Source organism: Rattus norvegicus, chromosome 17 (assembly GCF_021556685.1).
Source record: "Rattus norvegicus strain SHRSP/BbbUtx chromosome 17, alternate assembly SHRSP_T2T, whole genome shotgun sequence".
Classification (NCBI taxonomy): domain Eukaryota; kingdom Metazoa; phylum Chordata; class Mammalia; order Rodentia; family Muridae; genus Rattus; species Rattus norvegicus.
The window spans coordinates 28,348,296-28,368,218 of record NC_141550.1 but is presented as its reverse complement, the minus strand read 5'-3'; the positions used below and the strand labels follow the sequence as shown (position 1 = coordinate 28,368,218).

The 19,923-nt window shown below is 42.3% G+C and overlaps 1 protein-coding gene across 43 annotated transcripts in view; it reads left to right on the top strand.

The window, feature by feature from the left end:
* Fars2 (phenylalanyl-tRNA synthetase 2, mitochondrial) overlaps positions 1–19,923 on the top strand; it is a 434,171-nt gene that overhangs the window by 295,083 nt on the left and 119,165 nt on the right. For all 43 annotated transcript variants that reach the window (XM_087590573.1, XM_087590567.1, XM_087590559.1 and 40 more), the window contains 1 exon segment: positions 5,695–5,846. In XM_087590573.1, the coding sequence (XP_087446699.1) occupies positions 5,695–5,846 (152 nt within the window).

Sequence of the window (19,923 nt, the reverse complement as noted above, 5' to 3'; positions counted from 1 at the left end):
CAGATTATAATCAATATTTCCTCCTTATCTGCCTTCTTCTGGAATGATAGATTTAAAACTACTTTAATAGTTTTTCTTCTGGGACAGAAGAAGCTGTGAAATGTATTGCAACAAACATAAATAGTTCTCTAAATGGACATGTCATCAGACTACCTAGTGCATTCATGTTTGGTTGTTCATAGCGTCGCTCTCAGACCTCGGCAGACATTTCTTTGCTCATTGGATGGCATTTAAAACAAAACCTCACAACTAGTCGGATAGCAGAGTATCTGTGAAATACTCAGCCATAAACATGACACCTACATCAGAGCCCTTCTCCCCCATGCTCAGGAAGCTTGTCCGAAGAGGGAGCAGAATTGTTAGAGCCAGAGGTTGGGGAAGCTAGCAGTGAAGATGTCTTCTGAACACGACAGGCTTGCTGTGCTCATGCGCTCACAATGGCTGCTGCCTGTTCAAGGCCAATCCAGTCAGCATTCTGGCATGAGGGTAGAGGAGCTCATAAGTCCCCACCCCTAGGTTAGCCACACTGTGCTGCATAGTCCTGCACCTTTGAGGCAGCACAAACTTGGGAGAGGAGGAAGGGTAGAGCTGGGAGAAGTAGAGGATGAACATCGTCAAATAATTGTACACATGTATGAAATTCCTAATGAGTTCATAAAATGTCTTATATATTTAAAGTAACTGAAAGTATAGTTACTTAGTGTATCTACTCAATTCCTAAATAAGGCAAAAATCTTCATTTCCTTCAACAAGCCCTTTCCAACACTTCCCGTTCTTTATGACAGCTGTTTTGAGTTTTATCTTTTTAAGAAATATACACAAAACAAGTTATGTCACTCGATTTTAAATATTTTTATTTTCCATTATTCATGTGCACATGTCTATGTGGAACTATGTACACATAGTGCAGGTGCCTGCAGAGATCAGAAAGAGGGCGCTACATCCCTAAAGCTGGAGTTGCAGGCACTTGTGAGCTACTCAGTGTGAGAACTTGGAAACAAACTCAGAAGTTCTGAAAGAGACAATAAACTATTATGTACCTAGCACTTAAGATTTAAAAATGACGTAAAACTGAAAGAATTACCATGATAGTTTACAAAGTGATAGTAGTGAATAATTTTATTATCTGTTATTAGAAGCTGATGGGTCAAGAAAAATTCAACATGTAAAATGAAAGAGATGTAGATTTGTAGGGTGCACTGAAGTCGGGAGCTGTCTGTGTGTGTGTGTGTGTGTGTGTGTGTGTGTGTGTGTGTGTGTAAAACTCTGTGCCAAAATGAAACAGGTCCAGTTTCATTCAACCACACTGAAAACATGTTCAGACTTGCCCGTGTTCTGTGTTATAGAGCAAGTTTCAACAAAAGCATAAATAATTGTTATCTATTTTTCAATGTCTATGTAATTAAATTTGAAAATAGCAAGCGTTATTTTTAAAGCTGGAGGTATAGTTTCATGATAACTGGATTTTTATCCCCACTACAGAAATATGTCTATATTTATATAAATAAATTCTATAAAAGATACAGATATTTAAATGAATATATTTGAAAACTAAAAGAATTTATTACTGAATAATATAAAATAGTGACATAAAATGCAAATTTTTCATGCTCAACAACAAAAATACAATATTAAGCTGCTCAGTATATCTAAAGATGTATTTAGAGAGACATGTTCTTATTTAAGGGCAAGAAAGCCTTCACACATATGAATTAATCCTTCACATAGAAGAACAGATGGAAACCAGTGAACCAAGAAGATAAGAGAACTCAAGCCAAGCTGCTCCGTGCCTGTACTAGCGTCTGGAAACAGTGGAAGGCTCTCAAGCTCTGGCCACCTAGCTACAGATGAAACTCAGAGAGGGAGGGGGGGATTAATTGAGATTTTAAAAAATCTGCCAGTATTCTCACATCTGACTTAATACATGGTGTCTGGAAACTGAACTCCCTGCTCCCCCAGGTCTGGGGACTGCACCCCTAAATGAGTTAGCCCATGATAAGAGAAGCAATGAGGTAAGGTTAATGGACTTGGGGCATAAGTTGTTAAAGAAATATTTTCAGATGCTTTTCAACAAGCTCACGTAGCCCAGAGAGCATGGCGAAGTGCTACTTTAAGTGTCCAAACTGCATTGGCAAACTTGGGTCCTAGACACGCATCCTAAGCCACAATGAATTCAACTAGAGTTCACTGGGCATTTATGCTAGGCCTCGCGGATGGGCAAAGCATGGTAGCTTAGAGGAAAAAGTGAGACTTGAACTCAAAAGGTACTCTGAGTAGTCAGGAGGCCAAGGGTGAGCCTGAGGGCATGAAAGCACGTAACTCCATGATCTTCTTGCCCTGCACCAAACATGAATAAATGCACTCTCGGGTGTGCTATGCATCAATAATTGCCATAGAGCAAAGTAAAAACAGTGATGTACAATACAGAGATCTCAAGCTCAACAGTGTCAATGCTGTATTAAGCTACTCACTCTATCTAAAGGGGCACTTAGAGAGACATGTGCCAAAGGGTGAGGTTTGAAAGTGTAGAGAGCTCTAGGATGAACCCTGTATAATAAAACAAGGATTTCTGTTCCAAGCCCATTGGAAGCAGCAGCCATCATATAAAGATAAACAAGAGTGTGTCATGAATGTTTAAGTGTGTGAATCTCTAAGTAATTAAAAAAGCCAACTCCTGCTCACAAAGGTTTGCTTCTTGAAATTCTATTCATAGCTTTTAATTAGTTTTAATACTCTTTGATTTCATTTGTGTGGGTGAGAGACAGACAGACAGACAGAGAGCTTTTGCATGTGGAGGCCTGAGGTTGATGTCTGGAATCATTTTTCATCGCTCCTCCATCATAGGGAGTCAAGGCATCTAAATAAAATCAGGAGCTCTTCAGTATGGTTCCTCCTACTAGCCAGTTTGTTCTGGGCTCTGGATCCACCTTCTGAGACTAACTGAGCATTTCCTCAGCCTCTTTAATTCTCTACTGCTTTGCTGTGATCTGCTCTGTGTAGGGCAGGGGAGACCGCTTGTTCTGAGACTGCACCTTTGGTGATGCTCCTAAGATTGTATGGTTAAACCTGGTGTCTGCTGCCAGTTTTTTAAGGTATTTACTTTGGTTAAGGAAGTTGCCTTCTGGTTCAGATTTGCTAAGTTTTTTTATAATGAATTAATAATGAATTTATCAAATACTTCCTCCTTATGAAATAGTCATGGGTTGTTTTTCTTTGCATGTTAATTATTTTTGGCTTGAAATCACTCCTGTAATTTTAGAATAATCCTTTCTGGCCATCTTGAAGCTTTATATTAATGTACATTTTAACTGTACTAATGTTGTGAGGACTTCAACATAAATTAACGGATGGTTTTCTTCAAATGTGTGCAGGCCTTGTCTTCAGGCCTCAGAGCGTGGGCTGAGCTGGCCTTCTCTGTCTCACGAATACGTTATATACAGAGAGTAGTTCCTTACCCTAGGAACCACAAACCCTCAGTCTAACCTTCTGTTGTAAGATTTGAAAAATAACTTCATTCGATCCATAGTTGCTGCTGTGGCTTTTCTATCATGAGTAGACACTATGTGTTTAATCCAAGTTTTTTTTTTTTTAATGTAAAAACTAAAAGCCAGTGCTAGAGCCTGATTCTTACGAGACAAGTATTCTCTCACCGAGCTATGGAGCTGCTCACCACCCCCACCATGGTATTTTGGTGGTTGAGCATTTAGTGGCCCACATCTGGGGAATGAATCATGGCTCATGTCATTATTTACAAAGGAGTCAGATTCCTGTTGAAAAGCACTAGATGTTCCATTGATATCTACCAGTTAGTAAATAAGTGTTGCCTGTCTTCATCCCCTTCACCATTGCTGTGATTTAACACCCTGACAAAAAGCATCTTAAGGAGAAAGAGTTATTTGAGCTCACACTTCTAAGACACAGCCCATCATGAAGGGAGTCAAGGTGGAGGGAGCTTCGAGCAGCTGCTCATGTCAAATCCACAGTCCAGAACACATCTGCACAGCTCGTGTTCTCCTTATACAGCCCTGGACCAAAGCCCAGGGAATGGGAATTGTCCTGCCCACATTAGCAGGTCTTCCTACTTAATAAATGAAAGTACGCATACATCTCCACAGATGCCCAGCGCCATTCTCACAGGTGCTTCTATCAAGTTGGCAACACCAATCCTCATCCTCCATTTAGTTAAAGTAGTACTTTAGACTTCTTATGTTTCTTAGCTTCAAAATTGATTATAATGCAATTAGTTGTGTGGATTGTTACTTTTAAATGTGTGGGGATTTAAGCTATACTTACTATATTCAATATATTTTAAGTATCTTGCAAGGAGGCATTCTGCCTGACCATGTCACAATATTGGCTTGTCCACAGGCTGCTAGCAAAGATGCTCTGTTGGAGTAACTTCCCCCATTTCTCTGTGACCTTGCTTTTTATCAGAACTCAGAAAACATGGTACCTCGGGTACCCATTGAGACTGAGATCATAGTCTCAGCCTCTAATCTCCCTAAATTCCAATGTTTGTGGAGAGAAAGGGGATATAAGAAAAAGGGAAAGCCTCATGCATAACCACAGAAGTGCCAACTGCTCTCAGCATCCCCAGGTTGTGACTACAGCATCCTGCCTTCCCTCTAGGGAGAGAAAGAAAGCACAGGATGCTTATCTGAGTCCAGAGGGTTCTCCAAAGAGCAGCCACATTTGTGATACTTTGAAATGTGTGTTCTAAACTGACTCATTTGTTTGACAACTTATTGATATTTCAAGTTCAATATTCACTTATGTATGAGTCTTTAGTTCTTCAGAGAGTGTGCCATTTAAAAATTTTATATTTTTTCTAATCAATGATTCACTAAAGGGCTTATAGTAATACCAGATTTAGCATAAGTCAATTTATACATCTGCCCATCTCGAAAGTGCACAGATTTACGAGATATTCATGTAGGATTTTCTAGTTACATGTTACAACATTTCTCATTGTGGTATTACTTATAAAGAGTGTGTGTGTGTGTGTGTGTGTGTGTGTGTGTGTGTGTGTAATACATACATACAGACATGTATACAAATGCAACATCTTTGAAGCATACAAAGCTAATTTTAAATATTTAATACAATGATGAACAACTGAATTATTAAACCAAGAATAACTGGAATAAAAGGGGAAATGACACATTTGTGTTTATCACATCTTTAAAGCATAATTAAAAAATAATCTCTAAATAATGGCTTATCAGCCCAGTCCCTGGTATTAATAATTAGGAATTAGAACAAAGAATGGCTTTACTAATTGAAATCTCAGTTTTGACAAGCTCTTACTTATGTCCCTATTAAGATGGCTTCCTGAAAATACCACAGGAAGTTAATGAGTCCCGTGTTAATTAGGTTTGAACTTTTTTCCTGGGGTATTCAAATAAAAAAAAGCTGAAACACAGTATATTCAAATTGCTTTTTAGTAAATTGACCATTAGTGACAAAGTAAATATACGGTAGTGTTATACTTGAACGTGATAAAGAATCTGTAGCAGTCAAAATAGAATTTGCAAATTTTGAACACTGGTTTATCTTTGAATTTCATTTATTTTTGATAATTCAAAACTAAAATCATGCTTTATAAGTATTTCCTAATTGCCCAGCTGAAACGTTCCATGAAAAATGTATTCTCAGCAACTAACAAGTGCACGTCTCTCTTCTCCCATTTGTCAGCCTTTTAGCAAGTACCCCGCTGTGTTCAATGACATTTCATTCTGGCTGCCCTCCGAGAACTACACGGAGAATGATTTCTATGACATTGTCCGAACAGTCGGAGGAGACCTGGTGGAAAAGGTTGATCTTATAGACAAGTTTGAACATCCAAAGTAAGTAAAAAAACTTTCCAATTTTATCCCTTACCCTCTCTGTCTGACAAATCCAACTTGGAGACTCACAACAGAGTTTTACTGAAACCCCACACTTGGAGAAGCAATGTCTTCTGACTCTTGTACTGGGAAGGGTAATGAAACCTCACATAAGTCCTCTCAAATGATATCCGAAAATGGATTCTCCTTTCCTGCCTTGGTAAGGGAAGTATATGAAGTGGAATGTTTGGAAGTCCCTTGGTTTCAGAAGTGGTTTCTAGCCGCGCTTCAGGTCCAGGTGCAGAACTTATGGGATGGGAAAAGGCTTCCAAGTGAACCAGCAAACCTCGGTGCACGTTCAGTAAGCACTTTCCACACGAGATCCACTGTAGGGCTTCATATTTACTGTACTCCAAATACTGCCTTCTGCGAGTCCGCAGTCTTGGGAATTGGGGGGGGGGCATACTAAATAAATAATTGCACACACTTGCAGTCTAATGAGGGAAAACAAGTTATCAATCAATCAAGGATGCCAGCTGGGGAGTGGATCAGCTCTGGGAGATCTTGACTGTGAGCAGATAAACGTGATAGGCAAGGGCCTAATGGTACCTGTCTGTAATTCCAATGTTCCAGGGACTGAGGCAGGAGGACTGCAAGTTCAAGGTCAGTTGGAGCTGTAGAATAATAAGTTCAGGACAGACTGGGGACTTAATGAGATCCAGAACCAACTGTAAAAAGTAAAAGAAGGACTGAGGAGATAGCAGTGACGGAGCATCTCCCTAGCCCATGTGAGGTCTCCGGCTCCGTCTCTAGCACCGTAGAAAATACTCAGAAAAAGGTACCCTGAGCAGTCTAGGGCTGGGAAAGGAACACTCCAGGAAGCAGGCTGGAAAGCTCATGTCTGTAATCACAGCACTTGGAAAACTGATGGAAGAGTTCAAGGCCAGCTAGGGCCTTAGTGAGACTGCCTCAAAAGAGCAAAATGAAAACCTACATAAAACAACACAGAAATCGAATAGAATCCTCTATTGGTGGGACAGCGACACATGCCAGATGCTGAAGGCAGCAAAGACATGACTGGAGGCTCCAGGGGGAGGCAGATGGAAAGAGTATTGTATGCACAGGATCACGCAGGGCCGAAGCTACAAGGCCTGAGACTGCATTTTATCTTAACTGATTTGATGCTCCAGGGGTGCTTGAGCAGGAGAGGTGGAGACTCATCCTTCTCCAAAGATCCTGCTTGACTCCTGGCTAGCAGAGGCCGGATGGGCCCTGACCTGCTCTAACAGGCCTGCCATTCCCCTCCGGGTCTCCACACTTGTATCAGCCCTCATTGCTGCCTTGTACTTCCACAGTCGACCCTGCTGAGCACTGTCCCTCTGCTTTGCTTTTTTAACTCTCCTTTCCTATGTGATGGCATTCGGTGCTCACTCCCAGCTCTGCCTCATTCTCTCTATTATTTAGATTTCCTAAAGTTCACCGTCAAGGGCAGGTTTGCTCAAGGACTTGAGGAAACATATCTCATAACCCTTTTGTTTCTCAGACTGGCAGTCTGTTATACCTGAATGAGTGTCGCTTGGGCAGGACATAACATCCTTGGCCTGCCTTTTCCTTTATTGAGAGTTTAACTTAGTATAAAGGCCACTTGACCTTTTTGGGTTTTGTCCTAAAGAAATTTTTGTTTTCTAAAAAGCTGGATAAGGATAGCCCTCAACAAAGAGTAACCTGCTCTTCCTGATGTGTGGCCTCTCAGAAATGAGATTTGACCCTGATTTTGGTTTAGGGAAGTTTCTTAAATTGTATCTTTATAAGTTTGTTCTGAGAATTACTTTATTTGACTCTGCTCCTATTTTTTTTCCTCTCTCATCTTTTAAATCTCTCTGTTTTGACTTCACCCATGGTGTACTTGTGATCATCTCTGACCCTGGCTGTTATCTTTTCTGTCTCCCCTCCTTGTCTGCACCGCCCCCTTCCTTGGTGTCCTGAGAGTTCACATCCTCCTCCGTGCCACCATCACCTCCCTGTTTCTGTTTTATCATCTTCCTTCGCTTGCTTTTATCAGTTCCCCGCAGAATACCTTCATTCTGTCCTGCCGGATGCATGTGGTGGAGGCGTAGGCACCTTTTTGCCACTTGCACTTGAATGCCTCGGTTTCCTAGACCAAGAGCTTGCACAGTGTGGCGGGTGAGGCTGGGAGTTGGCCTACAGGGAGGCTCAGTTCCTCCTTCACAGTAACTAGTTTCTATACCAGCAAGGCTTTCCTTTTCTCAACTCTAAGAACCAACTCTTTCTACAAAGAAAGAGGCCTCGCCCTTGCTACTCTACCACTAATTTATAACCCTACATATCATACTTATGTTAGATGAAGTCTCACTGAATTGCCCAGACTGGCCTTGAATTCACTCTAGCCCAGGCAAACTTGAACTTGGACCTTCCCCTTCTTGGCCTTCTGAATGGCTAGGATTACAGATGTACTCTGCCAGGTCCAGTTTCATCTTCCATTCCTGCACCCCACCCCAAATCTACACTTGTTCAAAACAGAGGTTCTCTTGTTTATCCCACAGAGCACGTTTGCTGATGCTTCCTTTGCACCTTAGATTGTAAACTTTAGCTCTGGGGTAAAAGCAGAGCTGTCGTGTTAGGGTCTTTTGAGATAAGCAGTTACATGTGTTTCTTTACTGTGTCCTATTTGCTTTCTACTTGATTTCCACTTTTGGAGCCTATATGTGCTACTTGCCTCCTAATTTTGCATAGGGTGCTTGGCTGAGATGCAATGGCTGGTGCTCTAGTAGCTCTTTTGTACCAGGATGTGAAGCTGTCAGAAGAACAGGACCATAGAAGCCCAAAAGAAGCTCTGGGATATATGTCACCTCAGCCCTAGAACTTTAGGTTAGAGTGAAGTAGCTTATTGAAATCAGATGTTTGTCATTCATTCACATCCAAAGTTAAACCTAGCCTATAACACTGAGGAACATGTCAGAGGAAAGATGTTCTTGAACTGTGCTGCTCACCGTGGGGTGACGATTCTCAAGCAGTCTTGGGGATAGTCTCTCCAGTTCAGATCAAGGCTGTTAAATTCCACTTAGTGTGCCTTCTTATCTCTCCAAACTCTCTGACTCTGCCACTGCAAAAGCTCAGACAAAGTATACATGCACAGGTCTGGCTGTGGCTCAGGCTGCCCTGGGAATCAGATTTGGCCTCTGGGCTACAGTTAGCTGACTCAAGACCCCTGACATGAGAGATTGCCTTCTCGAGCATCCTGGCTGGGTGGTGTGAATGGCTTCCTGGACTCACACTTGCCAGTACCCACCACCCTGTGAGCATTCTCCACAGACCTAGGTGAAGTTACTATAAAGGAGCCAGGACCTTGTCTCTGCCTGATGTAAAACACTGTGACACACACCACCATGGCAGCAGTAGATTTTCTCTGAAGTAAACAAGTTGTTAAACAAATTGGGTATTGTTTTTTCACATCTCAGGATGTCTGAGGGAAGCTTAATCTACTGAAGATGGGGCTAATCTCATAATGTTCAACAAATGGAAGAACTTTGTCTCAATTATAGATAACAGTCTGTCCCCTGCAGAAGATGGATGCATGTCTTAGGAAAAAAATGGCATTTGGTTCTTGCTTGTCCTTCAGAACCTTCCTATAGAAAGTCACTGAGATTCCCTCTATAGGTCACTAAATGTACTAAAGGGACTCTGTAGTCCAATAGTTTAACCTAACAGCCAGTGTCACTGTGGCCACTTCCCAGGGCCTCTTCCCAGGGTTGCAGTCCGGACTGGATTATTGCTGCCTAGATCTGTCCGTCTAATGAGGACAAGCCCTAAGTTACCGTGCGCATGCCTTCAGCTCCTTAGGAGGCATCAGATATCTTTAGTCTCTGAGTTCATACAACTTTAAGAAGTATAGTTCTGAGTTTATAAATTTTCCTGTGCGACACAGTTATTCAAAGTCTTTCTAGCCTGGGGCATGAGAAAGAGTAAAGAGAAACTCAGAAAGCACCTCATTGTCTCCAGGCTCACTCTGCATTTGGAATTATAAAGATAAATTATAAAATTTATAATTTGGTCTGGGTTGAGTTTAAGACAGATGTTTTTGAGAGAATTGAAATGTTGATGTTTTGTTACATATTTGGGTTGACTCTTAAGTGCATAGTAGTGAAAAATGCAGATATCCAGGGCTGGCTTAAAAAACAAGGTACAGTGATGCCCCCACACCCGTTCTGCTTGTAGGCTCTTGGATTGCAGGACTGCCACTATTCATGTGGTCGTGATGGGGTCTTCTTAACCTTGTTAGTCAAAGCTGTGATGATGCTACAGGGGTAAATCCTGTCCCGGGGTCACTAAAGACGAGTGTCACTTTCCCTTTTTTGCAGTGTATCTACTACTACACTTCTTTATATACTTTGTATACTATACTTCTATATATCTACTACTATATTTCCTTTTTGTAGAGATTATATGCCCCTTTGTAGTCTGTCATCTCTTACTACTTTGTCACAGAAGGTATACCCAATCGCTGCCATTTTCGCAGGTTCCCGAAGGGCTCTTCACTAGGAGAAGTACCTCTCCAGGGCAGCAGCTCAACTCTCTTGGGACAGAAGGGATTTATTTAAGGATATACTTGAATCATAACTGCAAGAGTCTTTGGAACTGAGGCAGATCTCAAGGCCCGAGACCCTCCACATCTAGATACTCTGTCTCTTTTCTTCCTTCTCTCAGCAAGCCTATATTCAGTTCTCCTACTTCATACACACATCTCATGACTTTTCCTGGGCAGTCCTCTTCGTTATTACTGTGGCTTCTGGAAGGAGCCACTAGCAGGTGTAGTTTACTACCACCATCTTTGGGGCAAAGGGCTTTGATCAGACTGCCTTCCCAGGCTCTACAGTCTGTGGCTGGATGATGAGGCCAAGAATCCAGCTGTGGCCTAGCTGTGACCAAACAGCCCTGCTCTCCCATACAGTCTCTAGAAGGGCTATCAGCAGGTTTTCCCAACTAACCCGTAATTGCTCCCTCCCTTCCGTGTCCAGGCTACTCATGTGCCAGCTCTGTGATGGCTCTCCATTGCTCACGCTTGTCTTACACTCTTCCTTTACATGGCTGCTGGTTTAGGGTGAGAGTTCCCTGAGGGCTACTGCATAGCAGGCACTGAAGTTTTATTACCACTGTGCCGTCCTGAGAGGTGAACCTTTAGAGAAGTATGCAAGTCATAAAGCTGTACCCTCATGTATGAGATTCTTGCCCTTCTAGAGAAGGATTCAGAGCTGCCTGTCCTGTGTTTCTCATCCATCATGTTAGGACACAGTCTAGATGCTGGTGTCCTTTTGTCCCTCCAGCCCTGTGAGCATGCATAAGAGGAGCCTGTACAAAGCACATGTCCTTGCCAGACACTAATCTGCTGCCCCCTCATCTCATATCTGCAGACTGTGAGAAATTACTTTCTATTATTTATGAATTGCCCAGGCTAAGTAAGGTACTTTGTTATAAGCAGCAAAAATAAACTAAGACAGAGTAGCTCACTTCCTCTTTTCTGGGTATTTATAATGGTGTCCAGAGCCTTACTATTCTCACTCATATGCTTAATGAATGGATAATTAGTTTTCTTTCTTAGAAGAGCTCTTGTTAGCTAGCATATGACTTAGTTATAGAAGCAAAGCTGATGTGTTCAGAAGAAGGAACATAGAACATGCAGTTGGAAGCTGTAAGTCAAGTCCTGAACTCTTTGTATATGTAATATACTGAGTTTTGATTACCTCATCTGCTATTACAAGTGATGTTTTCCTCAAATAATTGCTATAAAATAGCTATGTGTAGGAAATGCATTGAAATAGGTCCATGAGATTCAAGTCCTAGGGATGGGGAGAAGAAATGGACATGGAACAAAATTGTCCACCCAGGGTTAGGTCTTCACCCTGCAGCTTCAATAAATTTTTAGACTGAAAACAACTTACCTTTGAGAAGTGACCTCAATTCTGACCAGCAAAGCTGTGCAGCCACCGTAACTGTTCCCTGGGCCTTGGGTTTGAGAAAGTGCAGTGGACAATGGTAGGTGTCTACTTTGCTCGCCATTCTTGATCTTGTGATGGAACCAAGTGAGTGCCCTATCTGAACTTAAAGATTTCTTAGCAATCTTTTGTAAGGATGACAAAGACGAACAAGAAGAAGAGGGGGAGGAGGAAGAAGAGGAGGGAGAGGAGGGGGAGGAGGAGGAAGAACAACAACCACCACCACCACCACCTGCTAACCTTAATAGAGATTAGCAGAGAGCTTGTCAGAAGTTGTATCCTTTGAAAATGACAGCAAACGGAACCTTAGAGATGACCAGAGGCAGTGGGGTCTGCCTTTGAACTCACCTGTCCCCTTCCTTTTCTGTTTGTCACTGCAGTACTGCTGCAGGGACAGAAGAACATTCGTCATGCTTCAGGCAGCCTGGACAGCGATTTTAAGGAGCTATTTTTATCTAGGACATTGGTTTTTACCTCTCTTCCTGCTTTCTCCAAGCTGCCCTTCTGGAGAATCCCAGGAAGCATGCATCACATTACCTTCACACAGCAACCCTCTGTGCTCACAGCATCAGCCAAATTGAAACAGTCACTTAGTCCCTCAGCACCTAGTTTGGTCCCCATAACACATCAGTGTTTGCCAAAGGATTCTACGGGATTACCTTCAGCCCTGCCCTGATCGTCAGGAAAGTGCTTAAATAAACATGCCCCATTGTTTCAAACAAGAGTAGCACCTCACTTTGTCTTAAATCCTTTACTGACTTTTACAGTTCATGGTTCAGCTGAATCTTGAGACAAATGCAGCTTAAAGTGGAAGGCCCAGCAAATCCCAGGCCAACTGAATGGAATGTGTGAGAGAGAAAGTCAAGGATGCATCACACAAGCATGGAAAAGTACAGAGAAAAGGAGCTGTGAGTTTAGAAGTAGCTAGAGGCTGCCTCTGTCCCTGTGTACTCTAGAAAGGAAACACAGCTCCAGCCCAAGATTTGCAACATCTGGCAAAGGCCTTTTCACAACAGCCTAACACAAGAGAAAGGAGCATGTGGCTCTTGACGTGCCTCACAGAGCCATAATCTCACATTGGGTCTCTTCTTTCAAGATCACTGGTCACCATTATTTCCTGTCCCAGTTTGTTTCTCTGTCACTTTGATAAGACACTAGTCACCAACAACTTGGAGAGGGAAGGAATCATTTTACCTTTGCAGGTTACAGTCCACCATCAAGGGAATCCAAGGTAGGAACTTAAAGCAGAAGACATGGAGGAGGATGCTTTCTGACTTGCTCCAACTAGGACTACCTTCCCAGGATGGCATCACCCACAGTAAGTTAGGTCCTCCTCCAGTAATTAGCAATCAAGAAAATACCCCCACAGAGCCCATCTGGTGGTGGCCATTTTTCAACTGTATGAAATTGTAAACCACTAATAACCATTATACTTCCAAAAGGCCCACCTCCAAATGCCATCAACTATGAATTGGGGGATAAGTTTCTGATACATGAACTTTGGGGGTGAGGGAGCATATATTCAAACCACAGCAGAAGATATGTATTCCCTCATAAAATTGTTAACTTATCTGGTAAAAAAAAAAATCTGTAAAGTTGTTGACCTAATTCTATTTGCCATTTTTACGGATTACTTTTCCTTCCTTTGGGGACCATGCTGGCCATAAAGATAACTTGAGGCTGGAAACCAAGTTGAGGGTACCTGTTTGTCTTTCCATACTGTCAGAATGTATTGAACAACAAACTTACAATGTCAGGTGCTTTTACAGGCAACAGTTTGCCTGATAATCCCGGGCTTTGGAATCTTGTCAAGGTGAGCACAGGTTCTTTTATTTTTATCTTATTTTCTAATATTAACTCTTATCACATGTCACACAGGACACAATGCCCCACACACACACACACACTTACACACAACCTGCACATACAGTTAGAGAGAAACCAACATCCTCTCTCACATCTGTAGCAGTGCACTCACATGCATATACTCACACATACTTTAATTAAAATCAATAAAGGAATGTATGAGTCTGAATGACAAACAATTTGGGCTATAGAAAGGTCAGGTCCTATGGAAGAAGATGACCAGAAGAGGATTTCGATGAAATCCATAGGAAAGGTGGACCATTTGAGGACAACGCAGAGGTGGTGAATCTGCTTATGTGACCAGGAGAGCAGTGTTTGACAGTGAGGTGGAGACAGGGTAGAGGGAACAATGCCCTGGTTATTGTGGACTTCCTGAATTTGGGGGTGTGGCCTGAGAGAGGCAGGGTTAGGAAGTGTACCAAGCAACTCTTACTCCAGAGAAAACCCTGGTGAAAAAGAGCCTTGTCAGTGTCTGGCTAAGGAAAATAAAAGGAAGGACTCTGGAAACCTCGAGGTGATCAGAGGATGGAGAGAAAATGTGAATGAAGGAACAGAGGCTGGGGGTTGCCTTCTTGCAAGACCCATTCCTGTGCAGTCAGAGTGCAGGCCTGATGGCAGGTCTCTGACTCAGAGGGGCTCAGTGTCAGCGTAGTGATAGCAAAGGCCAGAGGAGTCATGTTTCTGCACACACAACTCAATTCAGTATATTTAGCGGTGGGAGAATTCCTGTTTTAAGCATGTATGTATTGGATGTTTTGTGGACCAGTGTGTTTTCACTGGAGCTTAGACATGCCTCTTCTTAGTTATGTGTCTCCAAGTGACATTTGAAGGAGTTCTCTGAGGACTTTTCCTTTTCTTATTATTTCTGTTTTTATCTTCCATTCTTGTGCAACCAGTACAAAGGGTGGGATAAGAGAGCTGGTGGGTCTGTAGTCCCCTTCTAGGCATGAACTTCTTGGATTAGAGAGGTGACTTGTGGACCAGCAAGATCACTGGGTGAGATCCCTTGCTGCCAAGCTTGATGGCCTGTACTCAATCCCCAGAACCCACTTGGTGGAAGGCAGGAAATGACTCCTCAAGTTGTCCTCTGACTTTCATGTACTCACCATGGCACACATATGTGTACACATACAGGTATACAAACACATGCTAAATAAATAAATAAATACAGAAATGTTTGAAATTTTAAAGTTGACAACTGTGCTGGAAAGATGACTCGGCAGTTAAGGGCACTAGCAAGTATCCTTGCAAAGGAACGAAGTTTGATTCCCAGCATCCATATCACGGCTTACAACCTTCTGTAACTCTAGTTCTCGTTCCAGGGGATCCAATTCATCCAGTGTAGTGTACAGACATACATGAAAACAAAACACTCAGATAAAGTAAATCTTAGTGGGAGAGAGAGAACAACTTCCTAGCACTGAGGTGATCCACCTAAGCTAAGTTTCATCATTCCTTAAACCCACGTCACGAGGCTTCACCATGAGTCTAACTTTAAAAGGATGGCATGCAAAGGAGAATGCGAGTGGAATTTGAACCACACAGCATTTCTCAAAATGGGAGAAAGAAAAAGACATCTGTTAAAAGCTGTACATACTTCTCTCCTGCATCGAGTGGCAGGGGAATCTGTGTACCTACTATGTGGGATTGCCACCTCTGTGTCTTGGGAACTAAAGTGTAATAGGATGCAGTACACACGTGGCTTTTTACTTCTGCTCACCACTGCCGCCCAAAACAGCATCTCCAAGATGAGAGAAAGCCACCAGAAAAGGCAGGCGTGAGGAAATAAAAGAGGGGTGATTATGTTTAGATTATTTTTTTAAACCTAGATTAAATTGGTGAGTATTTCTCCATAGAAAGTCTTAGTTTGGGGATTCCTACATCTTAGTTTTGGGATTCCTACTGCTCCATGAACCTGCTTAAATCTGAAATAATGTTATACCAAGTCTGATGCAGGAATATACCTGCAATATTAGACAGATCAAATTCTCAGGAAGACTGGTGTGAATGGGTGCTATTCTTAGCACTGTCTGAGGAAAGGAGATCAATATACGTATTCACCATTCTAATTGTTCCTCCAGAACCCAAATTCAAGGTCCCCCTAACCTTCAAGGCAAAGCTGACTCCTGGTACTTTAAGAACCTGTTCTTTCAGAACAGACTAGAAACAGGAGCTCCCTCCCAGGCAGTGCCCAGTCCAACACTCCCGTTCCAAATGTGCCCATCTCACAGGCCTGAGTCTTTGCACTATGCCCATCAGAAGTCAGCCCTACTGATGTGCTCAGTCCAGGCATCAAGGAGCTGCCATCCTCCCTTGTGCTATTTTAAATAATATTTTCACTCAGGTTTCATTTGTACTTCATGTTTTAGTTTAAAACCAACAATAATTGCAGATTCGTAAAGAGGCTTACAGTCAACCATTCTGACACAGTTTTCAATACATTTCACTGTGTATACCTTAGATCTGCAAGATCACATCACAGGATTCATGTGTAATAAAGTGGTTTCTATCCCAAAACAAATGACACAGCTACCTGATTCCCCATCTCCCCTATTGCAAAAGCAGCTGCAGGATACTCGCTCCTCAGAGCCCTGGAGCCACTGCTGGCCTCACCCATGGTTTCTGAGCTCTGTCCTAGAAATTTTCAGCTATCATTCTGCTCTCTTGCTACTTTGTACCATTGACCCAGTCTTCTCCAAACATTGTATTTGTTTATCAATGGAGTATTCAGATTATGTTTTTAATACTGGTTTTCTCTCTACCTCCCAATTAAAGAGAAAAGTTGGAGATTCTCTTTGCTAAACTGTGATGCAACTGAATTCAGTGGGAAGACAGATACCTGCAGCTCACAGGGATATTGGGAAGTCTCTCTGGATAGGACCTTCTCTTACTGTCTCAGCTTCCCGTGTTTTGTCTCTGTGTTCTTTCCGTTGGGGCTGTACAAACAATAGCATCTCTTGCCCATTATCATAAGCTTTTACATGACCAAAGTACTAGACTGATACCTCCAATTTTTGTTTCCAGTCCTGTTTCACATAGTTGCCTACCTTTTATTACCTTTACAGTGTCCAAGGCATTGATATATTTTTATATCATCACGAGTAACATTTCCACCCATTTATTCCATTGCTTTTACAAGTAGAAAGTCCTTCATTCCCAAAAGATGTTGTAGATCTTTACCTGTATTTCTCAAGTTACTATTAAACTCTTCGTTTCCAGTTTTATCTTGGCTTTGCCACTGGATCATAAAGGTGAATATCGTACTTTTATTTTCCTAAGTAGTTAAACAACTTCCCTGGTGGCACTTCTAACATTGACTATTTTCAATAAATGAATCTTCTACAGAAGCCATAAAGCCAACCAATCCACAAGACATTTTCATCCCAGAGACCAGCTTGTATATGCAACAGGTTTGTCTCTGGCTCGCCCTTTGTGAGTTCCAGTCATTTCCAGAAGACACCTCACTCTCACTTCTACCAGAGTGGTCCCATCACAATTCCCTAGTTCCTTGGTTGAGGCTACCAGGCCACCAAAGGTGATGGAGGGCAATACCTTGTTCCCTTGACCCATGGATAGCTAACTAAGTTCCTAGATTCTCCCAGCCATTGTAGCAAGACTTGTCCTGGCCACATAACTTCCCTGTGGGACCTTTGCTCTAAGTCTGCCTTATCTTACTAAGCCCTGGAGGGAAAGGAAGGTATTATCAATCAGGACTGAGAGGCATCTGCTGGCTTGTGGCATGGCAAGGACTTTGGAGGCCACCCTGAGTTTAGTTCCTGCCCTTGTCATTTCTTGGCTGTCAAAATGGAGTCAATTACTCCCTAAGCCTCATCAGCTTCCTAGTCTTTAAAATGGATTTAACAGTGAACCTGCCTTAAAAGTAAGCCTGGCCTGGTGGTGCTTAGGAAGCCAAGAGCTAAGGCAAGATCACAAGTTGTTGTCCAGTTTCAGGTGCATAGTGAGTCCCTGTGTCAGAAAGGGGGAGGGAGTAGAGATGGCATGCCAGTATCCAGTTAGCATTGACTACTGATGCTAATGATAAAATCCTATGGGGGACGTTCTCTGGGAGGAGCCAATGCTACATCTCAGTGAGCACCTTCCTAATACAGCCAGTTCTGATGAGAAAGTTTGTGTGATCTGTGGATTCTGAGAAAGCGCATATTCAAAACAGGCATCAGTTTCCTTCACTGATAATTCACTTAAATACTTCAGCCACTTTCTCAAGAACTAGTTGTTTTGGAAAGAGGAAAAAGGGCAAAGCAAGACAAGGGCCTCATGAGGAAAGACAAGCTGTGTGTTTCTTTAGATCCATGCCCCCAACTTCTGTGATACTGTAAGGAAATATGTAAGGAAATTCATGTCTGTTTCTTTTTGAAGCACAGAAACCCTGTGGGCAGCATGCTCCTCCTGAGGGAACATACAATAGAAGGAAGCCACTGGGTGCCTATGGTAACCTTGACAGAACCAGCACCTGCAGCCAGCATCACTGTGAAGAGCAGTGTTTGATGGTACTTGTAGTCTGGCCAGTGTCCTGGAAGGAATGGGAGGAGCTCTCACTCAGGATTGAGAAGGCTTGGCTGAGGAGTGGCCTTTGTTTCTCTAGTGTCAGTTCAGGCCCAGTGTCTACTCCATAGTGACTGCTTAGCAGAGGGACCTACAGGCTCATGGCTCTGTATAGTCAGATTGGGAATCCAGTAAGCAGTTCCTTTGGTGGTGTGAGTGAATACCAAGGAGTTGCTGCTGTCACTTCCCTGGGACAAAGCTGTCAATCACTCTTAGGACATGACACTATTCTGTCAACACCTATTGGTGTTCTAAAATATACTTCATGATTTCTAGAAGTAAAGTGATTTCTAGAATAGCAACTACTAGCTAGTTCATTTAAAATAGTATTGCTATACTGACTTACCAACAGCAATGCTTTGAAATAGGATTTTAAGGAAGTGTAATGGGTTGAGTGTTTTGTTTTGTTTTGTTTTGTTTTGTTTTGTTTTTGCAACAGACCTTCACCAAATAGGCCAGGCTAGCCTGGAACTCAAGGTCCTTTGTGAGCTTCCCTAGAGCTAGGAATATAGGTATGTATCCTCATGCCTGACTATTTGGGTTCTTTTGTTTTGTTCTGTTTCTCATTTAATGCACCTTTTAAATTGAATGTAGTTTTTTTCATACAATATATTCTCTTCCCTCATTTCTCATATCTTCCCACTTCCTGATCCTTCCAACCTCATTCCTTTTTCTCTCACTTTAATAAACAGACAACAACAACAACCAGACTAGGGCAAAACAAATGAAAGTAAAAGAGAAACAGCAAGAGAGGCACATACTCTCAGATTACACACACACAGAAAATCCATAAAATGCAAAATCAGAAACCATACTATATAAGCAGAAGACCAGTAAGTTTCAGAGAGAGAGAGAGAGAGAGAGAGAGAGAGAGAGAGAGAGAGAGAGCTAATCAAAGTATTTCAAAGTATTATGAGACAAATTTTACCAAAATATCATTGAGTTTGTTTTGAGCTGGTGATCTAATGCTGGCCATGGGGCCTACCCTTGAGTATGGTTCTTCTACCCATGAGACTCCATTATAGAAAACTAAATTTTCCTTTGCAAGTGATAATTGGAGATAGCTTCTTGGTTAGGGATGGGAGAGCATGTCCAATTCCCCCTCTCTGTGCTAGGACCTCAGCTGGCTTGGACCTTTGAAGGCCTGTGCATGCTGCCATTGTATCTCTGAGTTCCTGTATGCATCAGTCATGGTATTTAGGAAGGCCTTCTTTCCTTCTGCTAAGTTCTGAGTCCTGAGGGAAAGGAGTTTATAGAGACATTACATTTAACACTGAGTCTTCTAAACTCCCTCAGTCTTTTCACATTGTCCCTTTGTGGATCTCTACATTTGTTCCCATATACTGCTGGTTGAAGCTTCTCTGTCGTTAGCTGGGAAAGACACTGATATTAACAGAATGCTGTTGGCAGTCATTCTATTGGAATATTTCTCTAGTAGAACAGTAGTATTCCTGTTGGTTCATGACCTATCTAATCCCAGGTTCTTAGCTACTCACGCAGTGTTGGGCATGGGTTCCATCTCATGGAGTGGGCCTTAAATCTAATCAAATAGTTGTTGGTTACACCCACAGCTCCTGTGCTACTACTGCACCAGCATATCATGTAGGCACACCATTGTAGATGAAGGGTCTCATAGCTGGGTTGGTGTTGCCTTTCTC